The sequence below is a fragment of the Vidua macroura genome, chromosome 4 (assembly GCF_024509145.1).
Source record: "Vidua macroura isolate BioBank_ID:100142 chromosome 4, ASM2450914v1, whole genome shotgun sequence".
NCBI lineage: Eukaryota > Metazoa > Chordata > Aves > Passeriformes > Viduidae > Vidua > Vidua macroura.
The window spans coordinates 41,738,556-41,758,459 of NC_071574.1; the positions used below are offsets into that span (position 1 = coordinate 41,738,556).

A 19,904-nucleotide genomic window follows, 5' to 3' on the forward strand; every position below is an offset into this window, starting at 1 on the left:
CTTCTATCCTATCTGGAACCTGAAAGTATAAAACCATGAAATGAACAAGTTCAGGTGAGGATAACTTCAGCAGAGGTGGCCACTTGGCTGTGTGAAGGAAGCCCTGCTGTCCCAGTGTGGTGAGCTCCCCAGCTCACATTTACCAGTTGCTGTGCCAGTCGTGAGCACGTTGACTGTGGCTGTGGCAGGAGCTGGCTGGGACATTTGGGTGCATTCCCAAGGAAGGGTGTATTCAGCCTGACACAGGGCATGCAGGTGCCCAGGGAGACTCCTCCAAACAGCTGAGGAGGCAGGCATGGCAGGGTGGGTTGCTGATCTTTAGGTAACTGATTCTAAACTGATATTTCAATTTTTTTCTTTCCGAAAGCTTGCACTTATATTTTAATCATAGAATCATTTACTTGTAGATCATCAAGTCCAACCATTAACCTAACACTGCCAAGCCCATCACTAAACCACGTCTCTAAGTGCCACATCTACGCACAATTAATTGTAGAACTATTCATTCTGTTAGAAAGGTCTTGAGGGAAACCACGTGAGGAGTGGCTGAGGTCTCCTGGTTTGTTCAGCTGGAGACTGAGGGGAGACCTTATTGTGGTCTACAGCTTCCTTGTGAGGGGAAGCAGAGGCAGGCAGCGACGTCTTCTCTGTGGTGACCAGTGACAGGACTAGCAGGAGAGGCAGGAAGCTGTGTCAGGGAAGGCTTACATTGAATATCAGGCTTTTCACCCAGAGGGTGGTTGGGCACTGGAACAGGCTCCCCAGGGAAGTGATCAAAGCACCAACCCGACAGAGTTCAAGAAGTGTTTGGATAATGCTCTCAGGCACATGGTGTGACTCTTGGGGTTGTCCTGTGCAGGGCCAGGAGTTGGATTTCAATGATCCTGGTGGGTCCCTTCAACCTCAGGAGATTCTATTATTCTATAGAATTAATTTTATATAATTAATTTTAGAAGAACCCTTTGAAATGCTCATGAAGAGGTCTTGTGTCAGTTTTGCTCATGCTCATAATTTACATTTTCCCTGTAAATTTTCCTCTACCAATAAACATCAAATGCTCACAAAGTCTCTCTGTGATATCAAGAAACTTGCGTCTCCAAACAGGAGTAGCAATATTCTCCCAAAATGCACTGAGCCATGGCACTGTAAGGCCTTCCAGCAAAACAGGAATTACCTCATTTCTCCAGAAAACTATGGCAAATGCCAAAGGAAGCTGCAAAAAGTTCAAATACAAGGATGAGTCACACGGCGTGTGCTGGGGCAGCGGAAGCCTTCAGGGAAATGGCTTTTAGGGAAAGCCACCTTGAATGGCGTCATCTGCAGCGTCCTCTGTCCTCATGCCAGCAGGGATGTGGCTGTGCACAGTGGGGTACCACAGCACCCCACGGGAAGATGCAGCACCCCCAGAGGCTCTCGGGCTGTGCGGGTGGGTGGTGGGTGGGTGCACACTCAGGGCTGCTCCATGCCGTGTTTTATGCAATCCCTGTTAGTTGGTTTGTCCCCTTCCATCACATGGCTGTCCACTAGAGGCAAAAAGGCTTAGGTGACACAGTGGGCCATTTTGGTTCAAAATCCAAAACATAGCCTCCTCCTAGCACTACCCCAGCCGAAACCAGCACATTCTCCACTCCTTATCCCACACCATTTATGTCATGCTTAAGTCCCACAGTATTCAATACATCCTAATTAACCACCACCTCCTTCCCACCCTTTGAAAAATACACATATATCATTCCCTGAAAAATGTTCATAAAATGCCCATAAAGTGTCCACAGAATGTCCATTAAGTTCATTTAGTCCAAGACTTTGGCCCCAGCCAAAACCAGCAGAGTGCCTCAAGGGTGGTGCAGGATCGAAGTACTCCCTACAGATGCCCAGAGCACTGCTGGAGGCTACTTAAGAGAGGATGAAAGCACCAAGTCATATCGCTGGGGAAAATTGGAGGGTGAGGCAAGGGGGGTTGGCAGGGCCCTATGGACTGATGGGGGAAGAGGGCAGGAAGGCAGCCAGGGAGGAGGGATAAGGAGAACCAAACTGGAAAGGATATGAAGCAGACTCCAGCTGCAGGAGTCACACAGTGCACGTGTGAAATGGCTGAAACCTGGCTAAAGGAACCAAAGATGTGAAGGGAAGCCAAATGGAAAACAAAAATGAAGGCAGGAGGAGCTGGGCTGGGCTGCAGCAGCCCCACAAATACCCAGGTGGCTGCATGTGCACACTAATGCCATGACCACCTGGAAGCTTGACACAGCCTCCCGGGGTACTGAGACTGACCCCACCCCAGGCACTAAAATAGCTTTAACAACCATCAGCTCTTGAGGGCTTGCACCAGAAACAAGCTCACACCCCTGTTTATATGTCTATATTTTCTTGCCCTGAAGAGAACTGTATTCAAAAAAGTATCTCAGCTGCTGTATCTGACAGACCTGTGCCTTTTCATGTGCAACAGGAACAAAAAGTGACCTTTAAAATATTACAGTGACTTGTGTGGCAGTAATTTTTTAAGTCCTTAAAAAAAAAAAAAAAAAAAAAAAAAAAAAAAAAAAAAAGGTCAGAAAAAAAAATTGCCTGAGAGTAAAAATACTACCGAAAACTGAAACTTACCACCACTGACTGTGAGAGATAACATCTCTAAACGGGCACATAGCACCCGCCCAACTTCCTGCTGCTCCCCCACGTTTCAGGGCAGAAACTCGCAGGGGTTAATAACGCAGCACCTTGGCAAATCCCAATCCTTCTACCTGGTTTGGACACCTTAAAAGTTCACTTTCTCCTAAGAAACAGTCTGGAGAAACATATACAAAGGCACTAACTTTAAAGGGCAGGATGAGGTGCATAAATCAGCTGAGAAACCGTACCTCAAAAGAGCGGAGGGAATGAAGGCAGTACACAGCAGGCACTACCAGGTGTTCTCCAGAGAACAGCTACAGTGCAGAGGTCTGAGAGAGGTGCTCCTTACAAAATTAAAATAAAATCAGTGACTTGGATTCCTCTTCACTGCTTCTACAGCAATATTAGCCTGTATAAAACAAGGAGCTATTTCCACTGACATTTCACCTTCTTACACCAGTCCAAAATTAGATCTGAACAGAAGTTCACCAAGAAGGCTGGGCAGTGCTTGGAGTTTTAATGGTGAGAAGCTTGGCAACACACCTTTTAGCTGCTGCTGAATTATTTAGATCATGGGTGTGTAATTGAGAGCAGAACTAGCCCAAAGGAGCTACCTATCAGCTACTCATCAAAACGTAATATACCAAACTTTGATAGGGCCTTCTGTGCCTTTGCTGAGTTATTTAAAGCTGCCACACACAGAAGAAAACCTCATTTGAAAAGCTGTAATGTACCATAGCTGAATTTCATGCATCCCAAGCCTTTGTGCAACTGCCTGTGCCTCCTCAGAAAGTCTGGGGTCCTGGGCAAAGCACTATTTGTGGTCCCCATGGTTTCCTTCCTCCCCACTACTATTTTCATTATTGTTGACAGAAACATTGTGCACCTGCTGCTGTTACTGCAGAGGTGGAAATCCCCCTCAAAGCATTCACCAGAAAGGTCATTGAGCTGTTTCTTCTGCTGTAGCATCAGCAGGGAGACAGTGCATCCTCTCTGGCTTAAGAAACACCCACACATGTGCCAGCACTCCCCTCACTAGCCCCTTGCAATAAATCCACTCGGCAAAAGTAATTAACAGACAGACGGCGAGAGCAGCTAACCTAAGGCAGCAGGGATGAAGCCAGCCTGGCCTGCCACCTGCACTACCAAGTGGGACGATGCCAGAAGAGGCACAGGGGCAGGGAGTGTTTCCCTGAGGCATCTAAGGAAGTGAGATGGGTGTACAGAGCATGGGCAGTGCCTTGGCCACAAGCTTTGTGGTAGCTGCACAGGGAGAGACTGGCCCTTACCTGCCTCCTATCAGAGATTCTTGCAGGCATCTCAGCTGAGCACATCACAGAATTGTACAAGATTAACTTGGTATTGCTTGTAGTGCTAATGGACAGGTACCTGGTTCCCAGTGTTTCAGAGCTGAACTGGCAGTTATGCTATTGAAGGCTGGATGGCTTCTATGACTGTGCAAGCACAGGTAACAGATCTCCCTGTGACACAGCCATTTTTGTGCATGTTATTGCACATCAGCCCAATATACTCTGCTCTCAGCTCACACACCTGTCAGGCTGGTATGAGAATGGTAATCACACCTGAAGGGCACTCTGTCCACATATTTTATGTACCTGAATCAATCTGTGTCACACCCAACCGCTTTAAAAACTGCAAAAGGGTGAGTACTCTCAACTTCTGTCTGTGCCAGCCCAAAGTGCAGAGTGCTTTGCAATGGGCACAGCCTGCCCACCACCACAACCATGTGAGTCATTGTGCACCCTTTCTCAGACACACTACAGCTTTCCAGGAATCAGAACTTGCCATCATGCAGTTACGTTGAAAGCCCTGGACAATGCTAACTTGATTTCTGATTCATTCCATTAATTGGTTGAAACTGCAAAATGAGATTTTTCCAGATAAGGAAGTGCAAGCAAGGGACATGGGGATCTATGAGGAACAGCAGAAGTATGGCTGAGCTTGCATTGGGTGGGCGATGGATTTTGACACGATCCCTTCCACGAGGTAACCTGTTCAAAGCACAGCCACAGAGTAACAGCTAAAGAGGTGCCCCAGCTCCCAACCTCTACATTTGAGGCTGAACTTGAACAAGTCACCTTTCAGTTCTAGTTGCTCTTTCCACCTTCAGCTGCCTCAAGCACAGCACTTCCCATTCTGTTAGATGGGTACTCCAGAAATTGTAAAGGCAGCTTACACTAATTGCTCACTCTGAGAGGTCATATTCACCTATCAAACCCATGCCTTCTGAAAGATTAAAAATGAGAGACAAACAAGAGGGTTATTAAAAATTTAACTATATACCATATTTATTGTCAATCCACAGGATAATCTGATTGCTACATGAGCTCATAAAAGCTATTTCACCTTTACAAAATTAAAAAAAAATGTGCCACAAGGATGTCATAACTGCTGATAACCAAGGACTGAATCTTAAAATTATAAATTTTGCTGTAGAAAAGATTAAAAAAAATTATATTCACTTTAGAATTTTACTTTGAATAAAATATTCCCCTGTATAAAAAATAAAAAAGCTTGCTCTGGTTAGAATTAGAGTATTTTTCTTCTTTTTTAAATCTGGGAATTTGCATAATATCTCTGTAATAAGTTTCTTTTATTTTTCTATTGTACCACGCGGCATTCAAGCATAGCAGATTAGAAACAAACATGATGAAAGCAGTCTCAGAACGTATGAAATCCACATGGAAAGTTTTAGTTTCCTTTCCCTTCCTCTATTCTTTAAAGACACTAGCAAGAATAGCCTTGGAAAAGAATACAGGTGGAGAGGGACCTTCAATGTGCCATTAAGTAGAGCAAGGTAATAAAAGGCCTTTTGTAAGTGCTTTCTTAATAAGGTGCAGAAGCAGACTGCAACTTTGCTAGTACTGCACTATGTACAATATTCACAATAGATTTTTCTTTATTTAAAAATATTCCAGCTAGTTCACATTTTCTCTCCCATTCTGAGGCTTTCAGTTCCATCACAGCCTTGACAGCAAGAAGCGCAGCAGCACCACTTCCCTTGTGGTTGGTTGGTCCTCTTATGAAGCACTGGAACCTGTGAGTGGGCCAAAGTTCTTGGGTTCTTTTCCTATGTAGCAACCTTGGAAATATGGGTTCAGGTATACACACTGACTGCTGGAGTCCTGAGTTAAAAACACTCCGGCACTGGAGTCAGACACTGCAATGTTTTATATTGCCAAGGCTTTACCTTAGGGTTTGTCTTGTGTGCGTCAAGGGATGAACCTCTCCTAGAGAAACGTAAAATACAAAACCAAACAAAACAAAGCTAAAAAACCACACTGTCAAAGGCTTAGCAGCTCTTGACTCTTGATTGAGTGATGTCTGACGTTTTCTTGATGACGCTGGCCCGTGTCTCACGGTCTGGCTGGCTGCTGCTTGTGGAGGCTGTGGACACTACTTGTGGCAGAGGGATGTCTGGGAAAGGAGGCCAGGAGCTATTGTAAGGCAGTGGGCAGCTTTCTTCTTTGATGGTGACTTGGAGGTCAGGCTTGTTGGCTACAAAAGTTGCCATGCTGGGAAGCATATGAGAAGTGTTCCTCATTCCTAGATTGCTGAGATACTGTTTGCCTTCAATGTTTTTTTTCTGCCAATGAAGTCGTCCCTAGAAATGGGGAAATAAAGGAAGACTGTATAAGAGAACACAACTTCGTGAAGTACTCCAAGTAACAAGATGAAAATAGGAATATCCACATATTGCATGGGAATTATCCCACCTCTAGGAGCCCGAGCCTCTAGCCACTGGCTTAGGATATCTTTGCTCTCAGCCATTTCTCCTTTTCTGATGTCATGTGCTTAAATTTTGTTGGCTCTCCACCACTCAAGAGGCACTACCTATAGATCCTCTGAATGGAAAATAAAGGCCTTATTCCCAGTATGCCAGCGACAAAAATGGATGCAGACATTTAGAACTCCAAATGGTAGTGTCTCCTCTGTTATCAGAGAGAGCATCTTCCTGCCAAGAGGCAGGCACAGAGACCCAACACTACCCAAGCTAGCAATACAGGTGAGGCTGCTGGGAAACCACTGTCACTTGACAGTGCATCCCTCATCACAGGGAAGAAGTTCATCAAGGGAAGATGAGCATCCAGTTGTTTGCCCACCACAGATGCTGCAATGGCATGTTCTGTTGAAGGAGGTCTGTGGAGTCACTACTGGCAGTCTACAGATGGGCACCACCCCAGCCCAGGAACCAGAGACCAGGTGGGTTAGCCGTGTTGTTATACAGATGCATAACTGCTAATCCTCCAACAAGGAGGATTCAGAGAGCCTTTGGTGGGGGACACAGCAGGAGAGAGCTTTGCAAAAGGCCTTATGCAAAAATACAGCTGGAGCACGGGGCATCCAAGAGCCCTCAATGAACTTCACTTGTCTTTTAAGTACACATGGAGATTGGTAGGTCTGGCACCTTGATGGCAGCCCCAAAATAAAAGGCAAGTGGTGTTTTTTTATATGTGCAGCTCAGGTTATTTTCCCCATGGATTTCTTTCACCCAGCAATAGCCAACTGACTGCTCAGGAAAGCTTTCTGCCCCACCTACCTCAAACATTCTAGCTTCATTTCAGTCATAAGTGTAAGCATTTCCTCCAGTTATATGAGTTCAAGTGCCATTTAAGGAAAATGAAGTGAGCGAGCTTTCAACCAAGATAAAATACTCACTACCCAGCAACTTCAATGCATCATGTTAACATACTAGCTGGCACTGTTGATGGCACTGCAGAACATCTTATTATGCAAATTAATCTTGTAGTTTGGACAGATGAGGAGAAGTTAATTTGTAGAGATATTAATTCTCTGACAATCATCCAAATGTCTGTATCCCCTGAACCTTCCTGGTCTGCTCTTCTCCCCTAGCTATTACCAAAATGAATATTCCATGGGTAGACAGAGTTGCAATAGAGAAGGGAGATAAATACCTCAGGGAGACCTTGACCCAAACTGCTAAAAATCCAGAAAGCACTTACCTCTGCATTTTCTTCATCGCTTGGAACGCTGTCAGTTGTTTCACTTTCTGTCAAACAAAATAGAAACAAAAATGAAACTCATGCTGTGCTATCTATAGTAACAAATTCCAGCTCAAGAGGCCTGATGTATGTCCAACAAGTGGAAGCAAACAGAATCAAGTCAAACAACCAGAAAACAATGGAGAAGTGTGGATATTCTCAGCTCAATCAGAGAGAAAGAGAAAAGGATTTTCTAACCAGGCGAGAGCCTAGGAAGCAGTTGGGAAAGAATGTAAATAATTCTCTAATCTACCTTGTTATTCACATTGTTTATAGATATGTTCTGCCTCTATGCATCATTCACTGCACACCAATGGTGTGGGATGTTTTTACTCTAAGACCAGTGAAATTAGTCTTCTCGATGTTCTCTGTATATAGAGCGGTGCATTTGAAATAAATCAGTTCATTTTCTTTGCCTTCTAATGTGGAGTTCTCTGTTCCTGTCCTGTTCAACGGCGTCAGAGAAGCATGGAGACCCTGCCACAGCAGGATTAGACAGCACATCTGCCTTGAACAGCTGGGGTAAATTCACATGGTTATCACAGTTAACATGTCTATATTCTGGAAAAGACAGCAATAGAGAGGGAAGAAGTAGATTTGTGCTTTCTGGGAAGAATCTCCAGCAAGCAGGGGATGCTCCCTTTCCCTTTCCCCTCTACAGCCACTCCAGGCCCTGCAAAGGACAAAGTTCTGTCCAAATCCTTATCTCCCAGCAAAATCAGTAACAACTCCATCCTAGAGAAGATAAATGTGGTTTTGTTTCATGCACTGTTATTTCAGCCTGCCACCTCAAGGTCTTGTTGTCACTTCTGGGGCTTTATTATTGTTGATACACTCTGGTACAGTTGGTATGGTTTTGCTTTTGCTACCACTCTCCAGCCTGTTTCTCAACCCTCCACCCCGAACTTGAGCAAGTCGCAATAGAACAGTCTCCAGCCCCATAACCTCCCCCCACTGCACATGGCCTCCCTCACCCTCATCACTTGAACCAGAGCACAAATACAGGAGTACAGTTCCAATGGGACAGCCATCCTCCTGCAGCTGCAGCCCTCCCTTGAAGAAGAGCCCTAAATCCAGGAAGTTTCACTGTATTTTCAAGCCTACATGTGCCTGAAGACACATCTCCTACTGTCTGAGGGTCAGGTTCCTGGCCCATGAGTGGTTGAGACTGCTGTGCCTCAGATACCTCTGAGACAGGGCAGAAACCCCTCTTTTCAGTCTGCAGTGATGGCTGCTGCCTTCAGCACAGCCACTGGTTCCCCAGACTAATCCAGTGGAGTCCTGGACTGCAGGTTTCCTTCAGCTTGTGGGGTTTTGAACCACTGTGTCCTGTTTCCTGTGAGGATAACCCTAGGCATCCATCAGGATACCAACACTGCAACCCCCACAGCAGGGCTGCACAGACAGGGCTTATCCAAAGGAACACAGAAATCACACAATTCAAGGAATGATGTGATGAATTATCATAGCAGGCAAGAGGGCTCTGAAGCCCCAGTTTTCACTCTCAGCTCTGTGTTATGCATTTTAGTCCACGCAAACTGCTTTGCACAGTCCCTGCAACTCTGCCTTCCCAGAGAGCGATCTCATGCTCTGCACTGGACATGAGTGCTAAGAGTGCACAGATCATGCCTCGTGGATCGTGCCCCTGCACATCTTCAGAGAGACTGGCAGTGCCTTGCCATCCTCTCAAGGCTTGGCTAAGCATTAGGTTCAGGCAGAAGCCTGTAAATCAGTGGGCTGAACCACTGTTCCAGACCCCAGGATCTAAACTGTACTTAAAATCCTTTTACTCCAGCCCAGCTACTCCAGACTGCTGCTTCCAAAGCCAGCACCTCTCCTGTGCCAGAGTCTCCACAACAGTGTGCAGTAAGCAGAACAGTCCAAAACATTAAATCTAACTGCAATGCCCTGTGAAGCTAATGCATTGCAGGGCTTCTCCTTCACTGACCCAGGCAGAGAAAGTTGTGCCAATGTGACTAAGCTGGCTAATTAAGCCATACTGGGGGGAGGAGAGGAAAAACTAATTCACACAAAGGAGAAACAGCCCTGAAGACAGAATCAATAGAAGGAATCCACATAGAGACAAGTAACAGATATTCCTTGACATGAAGAAGCATGTCACAACAAAAACAGAGTGATGCAGCTGAAAAGGAATCCATCCTTGGTGTTTATACATAACAAAATGCTGAGTAAGAGATAGCACTATAGTTAGCAAAGCCAGGGAAGCTGGCCATGCAGGCATGGAAAGTTAGAGAGGTTATTTCTATCAAGAAGGGTATTTGAATCAGTGTCAAACACAACAGGCGGTTGACAACAGCCTCGGTAATAAAAACCAAAAGGACTTCATAGACATCAGCAGATATATGAAAAAACTCACGTCAGTTGCCTGAGTAACCTCAGAAAGGAACCAGAGGTGTTTTGAAATAAACCAGATTTATGGAGGACAGCTGACATATCTGGCTACTTTTTTTGGTTGTTGTTTTAGACAAGCTCAACTAACTGTTCCTGCACAGCTGTTATGGTCATACTCTTTCCTGCCATTCAGCCAGTAGCACCTGACAGAGCAAACCCACAAGCACAAGGCCAAGGTTCCTGTGGCTCTATACAGGTCTGTGTGGAGCAAGACAAAGCAGAAATAGTCACATGAGTGTCATAGAAATTTCAGAGTTCTAACACACAGACTCCTGTCCTCGCTCCACCCTCAAGAGCAAATACCTCCTTAAAAAAAAAAAAAAAAAAAAAAAGTGGTTCATAGAACAATTCAGGCTAGAAGGGACCTCAGAAGGTCTACAGCCCAACCTCTTGCTCAAAGCAGGGCCAGCTACAGGACTAGATTAGGTTGCTTGGGGGCTTCTCCCTTCAGGTCTTGAAAACTTTTGAGGGTGGAGGCAGCACAATCTTTCTGGATTTCCTGCACCACTGCCTGACTGTCCTTGTGGTAAAACAGGTGATACTTTTTCTTATATCCAGCTGGACCATATTTTTTGGTTTCAATTTAGCCTGCATTCATCCTCCTACCACGCATTGCTGTGAAGTGCCTGGCTCTGCCTTCTCAGGAAGATCCCTGCAGTAGAGGCAGCTGCTATGAAGTCCTCAAAACCATCTATTTTCCAGGCTGAACAAGCCCCAGTCCCTCTATCCTCTCACAGAGTGAGAGGCCACACCCTGTGTAGCCCTTCTCTGCCCTTGCTCTAGTTTGTGTGTATGTTTCTTGGTCTGGGGAGCTCAATACTGGATGCAGTACTTTTAAAGTAGCACAACTAGTGCTGAGTAGAGGAGGATAATCACTTCCCTAGATCTACTGGCCAAGATCCTGAAAACTGGTGGCCTTCTCTGTGGCTGAGGTGCTCTGGTGTCTCACACTCAGCTCACTGCCTACCCACCTTTCTGCAGAGCTACTCTCCATACCATCAGCCCCAGCTGCTATTGCTGTAAAGTTCTCTTCCTTCCAATACACAGGACTTCACATGTGCCCTTGCTAAATTTCATAAGGTTTCTGCTGACCCATTCCTGCAATCTCACCAGGACTCTCTGGATGATGGCTCTGCCCTCAAACATATCGACTGGTGCGCCCTATTTGTTGTCACCTGTGAAGTTCACAAACATCTTCAATATATCTTCTGTTCATCAATACATTAAATGAGACTTGTCCCAGGACTTGTCCCTTGCAGTACTTGATTTCCATCTGGCCTCTAGCTACAGTAGCCAGGATCATCAAGAGCTATCTTGAGATGTACTCAAAAACATGCCAGCAGCATGCAACTCTGTTATCTGAGTTTTGGGCTAGCAGGTCCAGGTATAAGTTAGGACAACTGAAGGCCACCAAGGTACTAAGACAGTGTAAGGGGATATCAGAAGTACTTCAGTCATCCTTCATTTTCCTTATGCAGGCTGGTTGCAATGACCTTAGGGCAGGTAGGTTATGATTTTTTCATGTCAAGGTGGTCAGCAGCCCATCCTTCTCGATCATTCCAATCCAAGAAACCACTATGACTTCCAGACCAAGACAGTCACTTCTGTTTGCATTTCTAGAATTTACATCCTATAGCTGAAGATAAAAGATTGCATCATTGTCATGTTTGCATAGATGGAAAAGTTTTCCAAGACACATTTGTAAAGAGGAAAGATGTTTCAAAGGCCCTTGTCTCCCTTCTGCTAATAAATTTAAGCACTCTCATATCTCCCTGCCTTATGCTTTGCAAAGGTCTTCTAAATTCTAAATCTTTGGTCATTGCAGACTAAACATGTTGGGAAGCATAGTCATTTATCAACATGTGTGAGACTAACAGTGGAGACAATCCAAAAGAACATCATACTATTCACTTGGTCCCAAAGATAAAAATTACTAAATACATACTTTATAAAAATGTGTCTGGAAGAAATTTCAGCCTAATAAGTCAAAGGCAAAACCACATGTAAAATAATAAAATGCACGGAGAACTATTTACACTTAAATTTGCCTTAAAATGTGACATTTGTGTTTCTACCCAGTCTCCTAAAGCTTGCAAATTAGCACCATGTTAAAACAGAAAGGACAGGTTGGATCTGAAACTTCTTCTACTTTCAAATGTGGCTTTGTCCTGCTTCCTATGAAATAAGACTTATATGATTATGGGACCTCTATATAGCATGTCCACGCGTACATTTGTGTCTGTTCTCCCCAAGAAACTTCTGAACACACTGTTAGACTTGGATAAGGGATAAATGAGTGCTAAAGACTTCCTAACTGTTATATGAAAATAAGAGGCCAGATGAAAAGGGAAACCATAACCACCCTCACAGGGAGTAGGGGGAAGCCGGTTATCTCATCCTCTTTTTAGGTATCAGAGAATCCAGATGGCAGGCAGACGTTGGAAGCCAGATGTCCAGAGCTCTGCTGCTTGAAAGATCACTTGTTATCAGTCACTACATGGCTCTTCTAGTCTGCAGCAAGACAGACCCACTCCCCCCGGGCCCTCAGCTCCATATCTGCATACATACCATTAGTGCAGCCCTTAGCACTGCACACTGTGCTAGACGCTGAGTAAACATAGAGCAAAAAAGACCTTTGATCTTTAGCAAGGCAGAGGGCATGTCATTTGTACCACTGAAAATCCTCCTCTAAAAGATCTCTGCATTAAAGTTCTTTTTCCATTACTCACAGGCTAAAACCTGTAGCTCACATTTCCAAACTCAGATCTGTCAAGTTGTTTCCCAAGGAAATGAGCAGAGGACTGTGCATTTTTGAGTTTCATTAACAATTCAGAAGGCCGATGAGTATGCATTTCTGAATCCTCTTTAGTTGGCCTGGAAGAGCCCTCTTTCCCCCAGCGTCTTCCCAACATTTCCAGAAAAAGGAGTGTAAAGAAACACTAAGTTGCTTACCTGCATAGGATGAGACAGGGGAGATCTGTAGAGGGTACAGCTGGCTCATGCTGAGGGGCTGTTCATCACTTTCTGTTGTCACCTCTACCACCTGACAAACATCAGGAGGGTTGGCAACTATCACCTGCTCCTCACTGCTGCCATCAAGGTGTGGCTGTCCTACAACTTGGGATTAGAAACAAAAAAAAGTGATTACTGACAAAATCTCAACCCTGTTGAACCTCTAAGAGCCTGTTTGGTATCTGAGTCTTCAATAGTTTCAGCACTTTTTTCCATGCCCACCACCTGCTTTCAGTGACAGTTCTAAAGGAAATCTGCAATCCTCAATAAGCAAGCTGTAAACCACCCCATGGCCTCTGAATGCTCTAATGTAAACTATACAACAGAAGACCAGAACCAGCATGCAAAAACCTGGCCACGGGGTCAAGCAAAACACTGTGGGACTCTGATGTACATATGACATAATCTATGAAAAATTTCTGCTCCAGACAATATGGCCATTGTCACTGACCCTCTCAATGCCATCGATGGTATGCAGAAAATAAATTTGTACCTGCAATCCCCATGATCTGTGACAAAAAGCTACAGTTTGGTTAGTTATTAACAGAGGGGTTTCCTATTCCCCCAGGCACATGATATTTAATACCAAAAGAGCACATGAAATTTCATGTCAAAGGAGCATTACTTATTTCTACAAAGTGAAGCAACCATGGATGCTTTCCAAGTGTCCTGAAACGCTTTGCAGATATTAGTTGTTCTGCACTACAACCTTTTGAAAAAGGTTGACAAACCAAGGTACCAAGAAGTTACTGAGCAAAGCAAAAGTATGGTAAAAGCCAGAATCTCACTCATCTGAAGCTGCTTGACAGAATTTCCTCTGTCTTGTACAACTCCTCCTTTAATCCCAGCTGTATGAACACATGACAAATGCATTAATCCAGCCCAGAACTGAAAGCCAATGAGTTAGATCAGAAGAATGCACAGGGATGGAGCCATCCCAGAGGATGGCTAACCTGAAACCATGGTTACCCAAGAGAAAGACTCTAGATATTTTTTCACTGAACATAAAGGAAACAATAGCCTAAATTCTGTACAAACACAATGCTATGTTGTTCAAACAGTCAATTTTCTTCTAGACCCATGCAGGGAAAAACATGTAGGCAATGAAATACAACAGATCTTGCAATTTTTCAGTTAAGTAACCTGAATATACTAATTATTAAATTTTAAAAAGTCAAAAGATAGCATCTATTCCTGCATGAACTAAGATAAATAAACATGAATGCACATGTCCATACAGACAATCCACTCCTGCATTCTATCTTTAGACAGGGCTTTTTGAAAAAGAAAAGTGACAGGTGTTTTTCCCAGGGAAAAGATGCATATTATTTTGCTTTGTGAAGTGCCAGGTAACCACTGGAAAATCTGGAAAACTTAGATGTGTATTTTAAGAAACAATGCCAGCATAGAAAAAATTACATACATACCAGATAGACTTTTTAAAATTACAATTACTACAATTATGTTTCAGATATTTCATTCCCCCTTTATTTCACCTTTCCTGTTCTGAAACAACCAGCTTTTATTGAGTGTGGTGAGAATGGTGCAAGAGCACACACAGTTAATTTATCTGGGAGAGACGAATATTGCGCAACCCACTCAGGGTATGAGCAGGCCATCTGCACTGTTTTATCTCTTTCCTCAATACCTGACAAACTTTTACCCACCCTGAGAGATAAAATGCACAGCAAAAACTACTTCTCACTTGGGCAATATGCCACAATTTCCAGTGAGCAGCACATATGTCAGAAACTCTGCAGGTGCTGTTTGTCTTTCATCCCCTCCAGCTGATTTCCTGTCTTTCTGCAGAACAATTCTATTTTACCTTTTCCTCCCTGTTTACATTAAAATCCTTCCTGCAATCCTAAATAACAGCTTCTTTCTCCAGTCTGGATAAGGCAGCACACCTCACATCTCAATAATTAAACAACACTGGATGACAGTTCCCTACCTGATCCTCAGTCAGCGAACAGGAAGCACTAATAGCACTATGGTGCTACTCCTTCAAGCTATAACAGTAGGAGCATGTTCTAATATTCTTACAAAGCAACAGCTGATTAAATGAACTGCCATAAAGAGAGTAAAACTACTCACAAACTCCTCAGCCACACAAGTACTTCAGGGGAATGACTATGCAAAGCCCTGTGACCTAAGAAATGGGGATCGAAAATAGTCACTGCACATGATTTCTGCCATCTCTCCAAGCAGAATACTAAAATATTTGTCATATTTAAAAGTGGAGTTCTAGACAAAATGGTATGTGGGTCATGCTATTAGGAGCTCTTGCTGCAATGACAACCTTAGCCAAAAAAGAGCTGTCAAAGCCCAGTCCAATTATTCTACTGAGGATCAATTATTCACATGCTGAGATGACAGCTAATTCCTAATGTACTGGTTTCTAAATGCAATCTTTGATGATCCTTTTCGTTAGCTCAGTGACGTTAAAAACTATCTCTGCTACTGAGGTGTCAGTGAAAAGAATCAAGTTCCTACATTTTGCCTACTGGTTTGAACTCCCAAATAAAATGCTATTCTATACAAACCTCTGCTTTAAGCAATGGGAAACTGCCATCTGACTGCAGTTTAACTCCCAGGTGACATTGGCTACAATCTCTTCATGGCTGAGGACTACCCTGTGGAATAAGCCCCCACCATGAGAAGCCAGCTAAGAGTGCCTGTAAGTGCTTTACTCTCAAGGGAGCCACCCCAGTGGCACAGTACTGCTCACTGTCTCTGCAAGGGGTGGGGCTGGCCTGCAACCACAATCTTGCACGGCCTAGGCTACTGAGAAATGGGTCTACCTGACTGCAACCGTGCCATTCCCTGAAGTGCAAAATGCTGATGGAAAGATAAGTCTGGCACACCAAAAAGGTTTTTGAAGTCACCTGTGTGCTTAGTATGTAAAAAAAGCATAGCAGTACTTACCTACAAAGTTCACTGTACTGTCAACTTCATTTTTTATACTGGAGGACAGGAAATAGTCAGAAGTGACAGCATTTAGCCCATTCATCCCAAAAGATGATTCAACTGGCTCTTGCTAGAATGAAAACAGTACAGTTGGGTCAGGATTGCTTTATTTTAGGAGATAGTTCATCTCTTTGTTCTGAGGTGGTAATAAATCCCATGACTTCTGCCTGCCATATACCCCCTGCTTTCTGCAAGACACTGTCTTAGAACAAATATTTCTCTGAGGAGAAGCCCAAGACAAATTCATTTCCAAATCTTGTTCTTTGAAATGAAAGCTATTTTTAATTTTCAAATTTAGAGTAAGCTTTCTGAGAGCAAGGAAGTAGTAAGCTATTTACTACAAGAGATTAACATTTGAAACAAGCAAGGAAGAAACACTGCTTGAAAACAGTACTCTATTTAAACAGTCACCCTCAGTCCCTTCCAAATATGCTCTATCTCTTTCCACTCTCTAAAAGGAAGCCTTAGTTTCTAAGTACAGCAATTACTAAATTCTAGCCTTAATTTTTCTCTATAGCAAGCCTGAAAGCAAACCAAAGTGTTTACACTAAATACAGCCTTTTAGATCACATCATAAACATTACCACAGGGCAACAGCATTGGAAAACACCACCTGTTCTACACAGATCGAGCTTTCCATAAGATGCCTCTCTGTAAGCCTGATACACTTGAGTGGGAATAAAAAAAAATCCCTTCAGAGTAGACACCAAAAAATTAATTCCATTAACTCAGGATTTCTTTAAAAGGATTATTCTACACGTGCAACTTCCTCTCCAGTATTAACTCTCTCATAGGTTTATTGGTTACAATGTCTAAAGTCTTCTGTTCTTACTCTACCAGCCCTGCAAGGCTGCAAGTTGTCCCCTGCTTGCTGAGGCAGAGACACCCACAGAGAGGTGCAGAGCTGTCCACACCATGCTCATTTTCACTGCTCTAAAGCGTTTCATCAAAGGCAGGGCAAAGGTAAGCCTCAGGACCTGCAGTGCCAGCCCATCCCAGTACTGTTGAACTGTTATCTTTGGGACAAAACACTGGGGGCACTGTGATAGGTTTTTCCTGGATGTCACATGCTGTGATTGTGATCTACTCAAAAAGCATTGTCACTTCAACACAAGCACCTTCCCAGACACTAAAGCAAGGCAAACATGCACCCTGTCGCAACATTCCTCGGCACATCAGAAGGGTGGAGAGTTAAGTGTTAATGGCAGCTAGATCTTTGATGAGATGCACCAGTTGTGCTGGCCCATAGGTCAAAGACTCCGAGAGCTTAAAAAGATAAAATTAGCTGCTATTGATCCATTGAGGGTCACAACTGCAGAGACAAGTTAGGGCTGCACACTGGAGCCTTGAGTATCTGGTGCTGTTTGCTTTAATTCACAGCAAACACAGCAGCCCCTATGGAAATACTATGCATGAAGCACTTGCTCAACTTTTTTGAGGATTGATTACAGAGAAGTTTATTTAGTAGCCCCTTTCAAGCTTCAGAAACAAATATGCATCTTAGAACTCAGGTGATGGTGCCAGATCCACAAAGAGACTTGGATACTGGCACAGTTGGTGTTAAATCACCTGAATTTTCAGTGTTCAGATGTCTAGCGTAAGCTAAATGCATAGAGAAAGATGTTACTGGGATTTAAAAAAATATCTCTCAATGTGGAGCTGCATGGTCTAAAGGATACATCTAGGATAAGGTAGAAATTCGGCCAATGCAGTTACCAGGCAAATTGTGGAGTAGCCTCCCACTGGGCTCCACTAAAAGACATTTTTCAAGGCAACCGTAAGGCGTTCAATTCAAAACATGCAACTTGGATCTCAGGAATTCTCATCACCAAGCAAAGCAATTGTAAGAAGCTTTCATGCTCAGAAATGTGCATTTGCTTTAATTCACTTACTACCCTTCACTACTACAGCCTTCAACATTCAACAATCAGCCTAAGAGTGGCTGAGTACGGGAAGAGCACCTCTTCAAATCCAGGCTAGCCACTGCACACATCTGTCACAATGGGGGAACAGACAAGAATACTACCTGGCCCCAGCTCAGAGCCACAAGAACTAACAGGAGGTATCACTGGTAGGAAGGTGTATGTGCTGGCACACTGCTCGGCTCTGACCAAAGCAGTTTTACTGGCTCCCTCTAAACATCAGCTACCACTTGGTAACAAGCACACGTGGCTGTATGAGCCAAGCAGGATAGTTACAAAGTGGTTCCTTTAAGACAATTTAAAAGTCACACCATTCTGAGGTGTAACTGCACAAGTCACAACTGCTGTGGCAGCACCTGCTTTCCAAACCGTTTCAGTGGAGCACTTTTTCCCACATTTCTGGGTTCACCTGGCCCCGAGAATCTCCTGGCCAGAGGCTGCAGAGCCTGAACCCAGGCATGAGTGGCACAGCCCTTCACAAGTGAGCAGCAGGGGACCGATCTGTCCTTGCACTGTAGCACAGCTGCTACACACAGCCCAAGGACACCAATTTTACTGAAAGCTGAGAGTCTGAAATCTCTGAGGTTTGTTTTTTCGTTAAAAAAATTGAAGGTGGACTAGCTCCTGCTGGTGTGTAATACTGACCACCTCCCAGAGGCCCTTTGCAGAGGTGTGAAAGCCAGGAAATACCATGCCTCGCAGGGACAGCAGACATCAGTCTGGGCCCAGGCTCTGAACAAGCAGAAATCTCAGGCTGCAACTGAAGAGCTTTACAACTGAGGCCTTGTAACAGACAAAGCATGAGCACAAGGTGCAGCTCTGACCCTTGCCTAAATGAAAATGAATTTCCAGTGCTTTACACACAGAAATTAATTGCTCCAAAAGGTAGCTCCATTGTTCAGAAGCATTCCTTCCCTAATTACTGTATTTCTCCTTACAGAGACAAAGAAATGGCAAATGTATAGCGGACTGCCAGTTTTCCAACCTCCAGGCATTGTAACACAAGGGCTGTGTCCATTGATGACGTAAGTCAGGGCTTTAACAGCCTTCACATTTCAAAAAAAAACCAACCCCAAGCATCCTGGCTAACTGTAGTTACTTAACCAAACCACAAGCATTTGCAAGTACCCACCACAATATACTGTTTGGGCTGTTAAAAAATATTTGCCACAGATTGTATTCACAAGCTCTTGCACCATTAAATAGACACTTTTTACCTTAATTTGTTTGAATTTGTCATCCTTCTCAGATTTCGTCTTTTTTCCTGCAACAACAGAAGGAAGATTTCATAAAGTCCTGTGTGCCATGAGTTAGTTATCCTTCACATTTTCTGTATTCACCAACAAATAGCCACAAAATGAGCCTCAAAATGGCAGGACTTCCTAGCAAAGGGAGAACACATTTTGCTTAATTTTACCCTTCCCTTAAGGCCTGGGCAGCAAAAAATTCACCTTGAACGCACTGGCTTTGTGTTTCTTTTTTAAAAGGCTACAAAAGAGAGCCACTGTGGGACCAAGGAAAGCAACTGCAGTCAAAAAATCAAAGTGAAAATATGGAAGAATGACAAATTAAAAAACAAGGCCTGTTAAAAAAAAAGAAAGGGGGAGAAAAATATTCTTAAAGGGAAGAAAAATCAAAATATATGCCTCATCACATTTCTGACGTTTTCTCTGTAGCTACAGGAAAAGGGAGATTGTTAATTGATTTTATGTGAAAAGAGATCACAATAAACTTCAACCAATATTTTTGTAAATAGTTGCAAGCTGGTAGGGAAATACATAATACAATTCATGCAAAAGTGGTTTATGCAATCATGCTGGACTTTGAAATCCCAAAAATCATACTGCATGTGACCCTCACAAAATGTCATGCACCTTGGCAGACCCCAGTGCTGCTGCCCCTGCTCTGACCTGATGTAGAAGCTCAGACTTGCTGGTGCAAGCTCAGCTCTGCCCCA

The 19,904-nt window shown here is 43.8% G+C and overlaps 1 protein-coding gene across 5 annotated transcripts in view; it reads right to left on the reverse strand.

The window, feature by feature from the left end:
* Window positions 1–4,891: 4,891 nt before the first annotated feature.
* The window catches only part of IRF2 (interferon regulatory factor 2), a 40,217-nt gene continuing 25,204 nt past the window's right edge, over window positions 4,892–19,904 (reverse strand). For all 5 annotated transcript variants that reach the window (XM_053975501.1, XM_053975505.1, XM_053975502.1 and 2 more), the window contains 5 exons: window positions 19,165–19,211; window positions 15,984–16,095; window positions 12,999–13,163; window positions 7,596–7,642; window positions 4,892–6,235 (listed from right to left, as the gene is read on the reverse strand). In XM_053975501.1, the coding sequence (XP_053831476.1) occupies window positions 5,924–6,235; window positions 7,596–7,642; window positions 12,999–13,163; window positions 15,984–16,095; window positions 19,165–19,211 (683 nt within the window). In that variant the 3' untranslated portion in view covers window positions 4,892–5,923. The remainder of the gene's footprint in view (window positions 6,236–7,595; window positions 7,643–12,998; window positions 13,164–15,983; window positions 16,096–19,164; window positions 19,212–19,904) is intronic.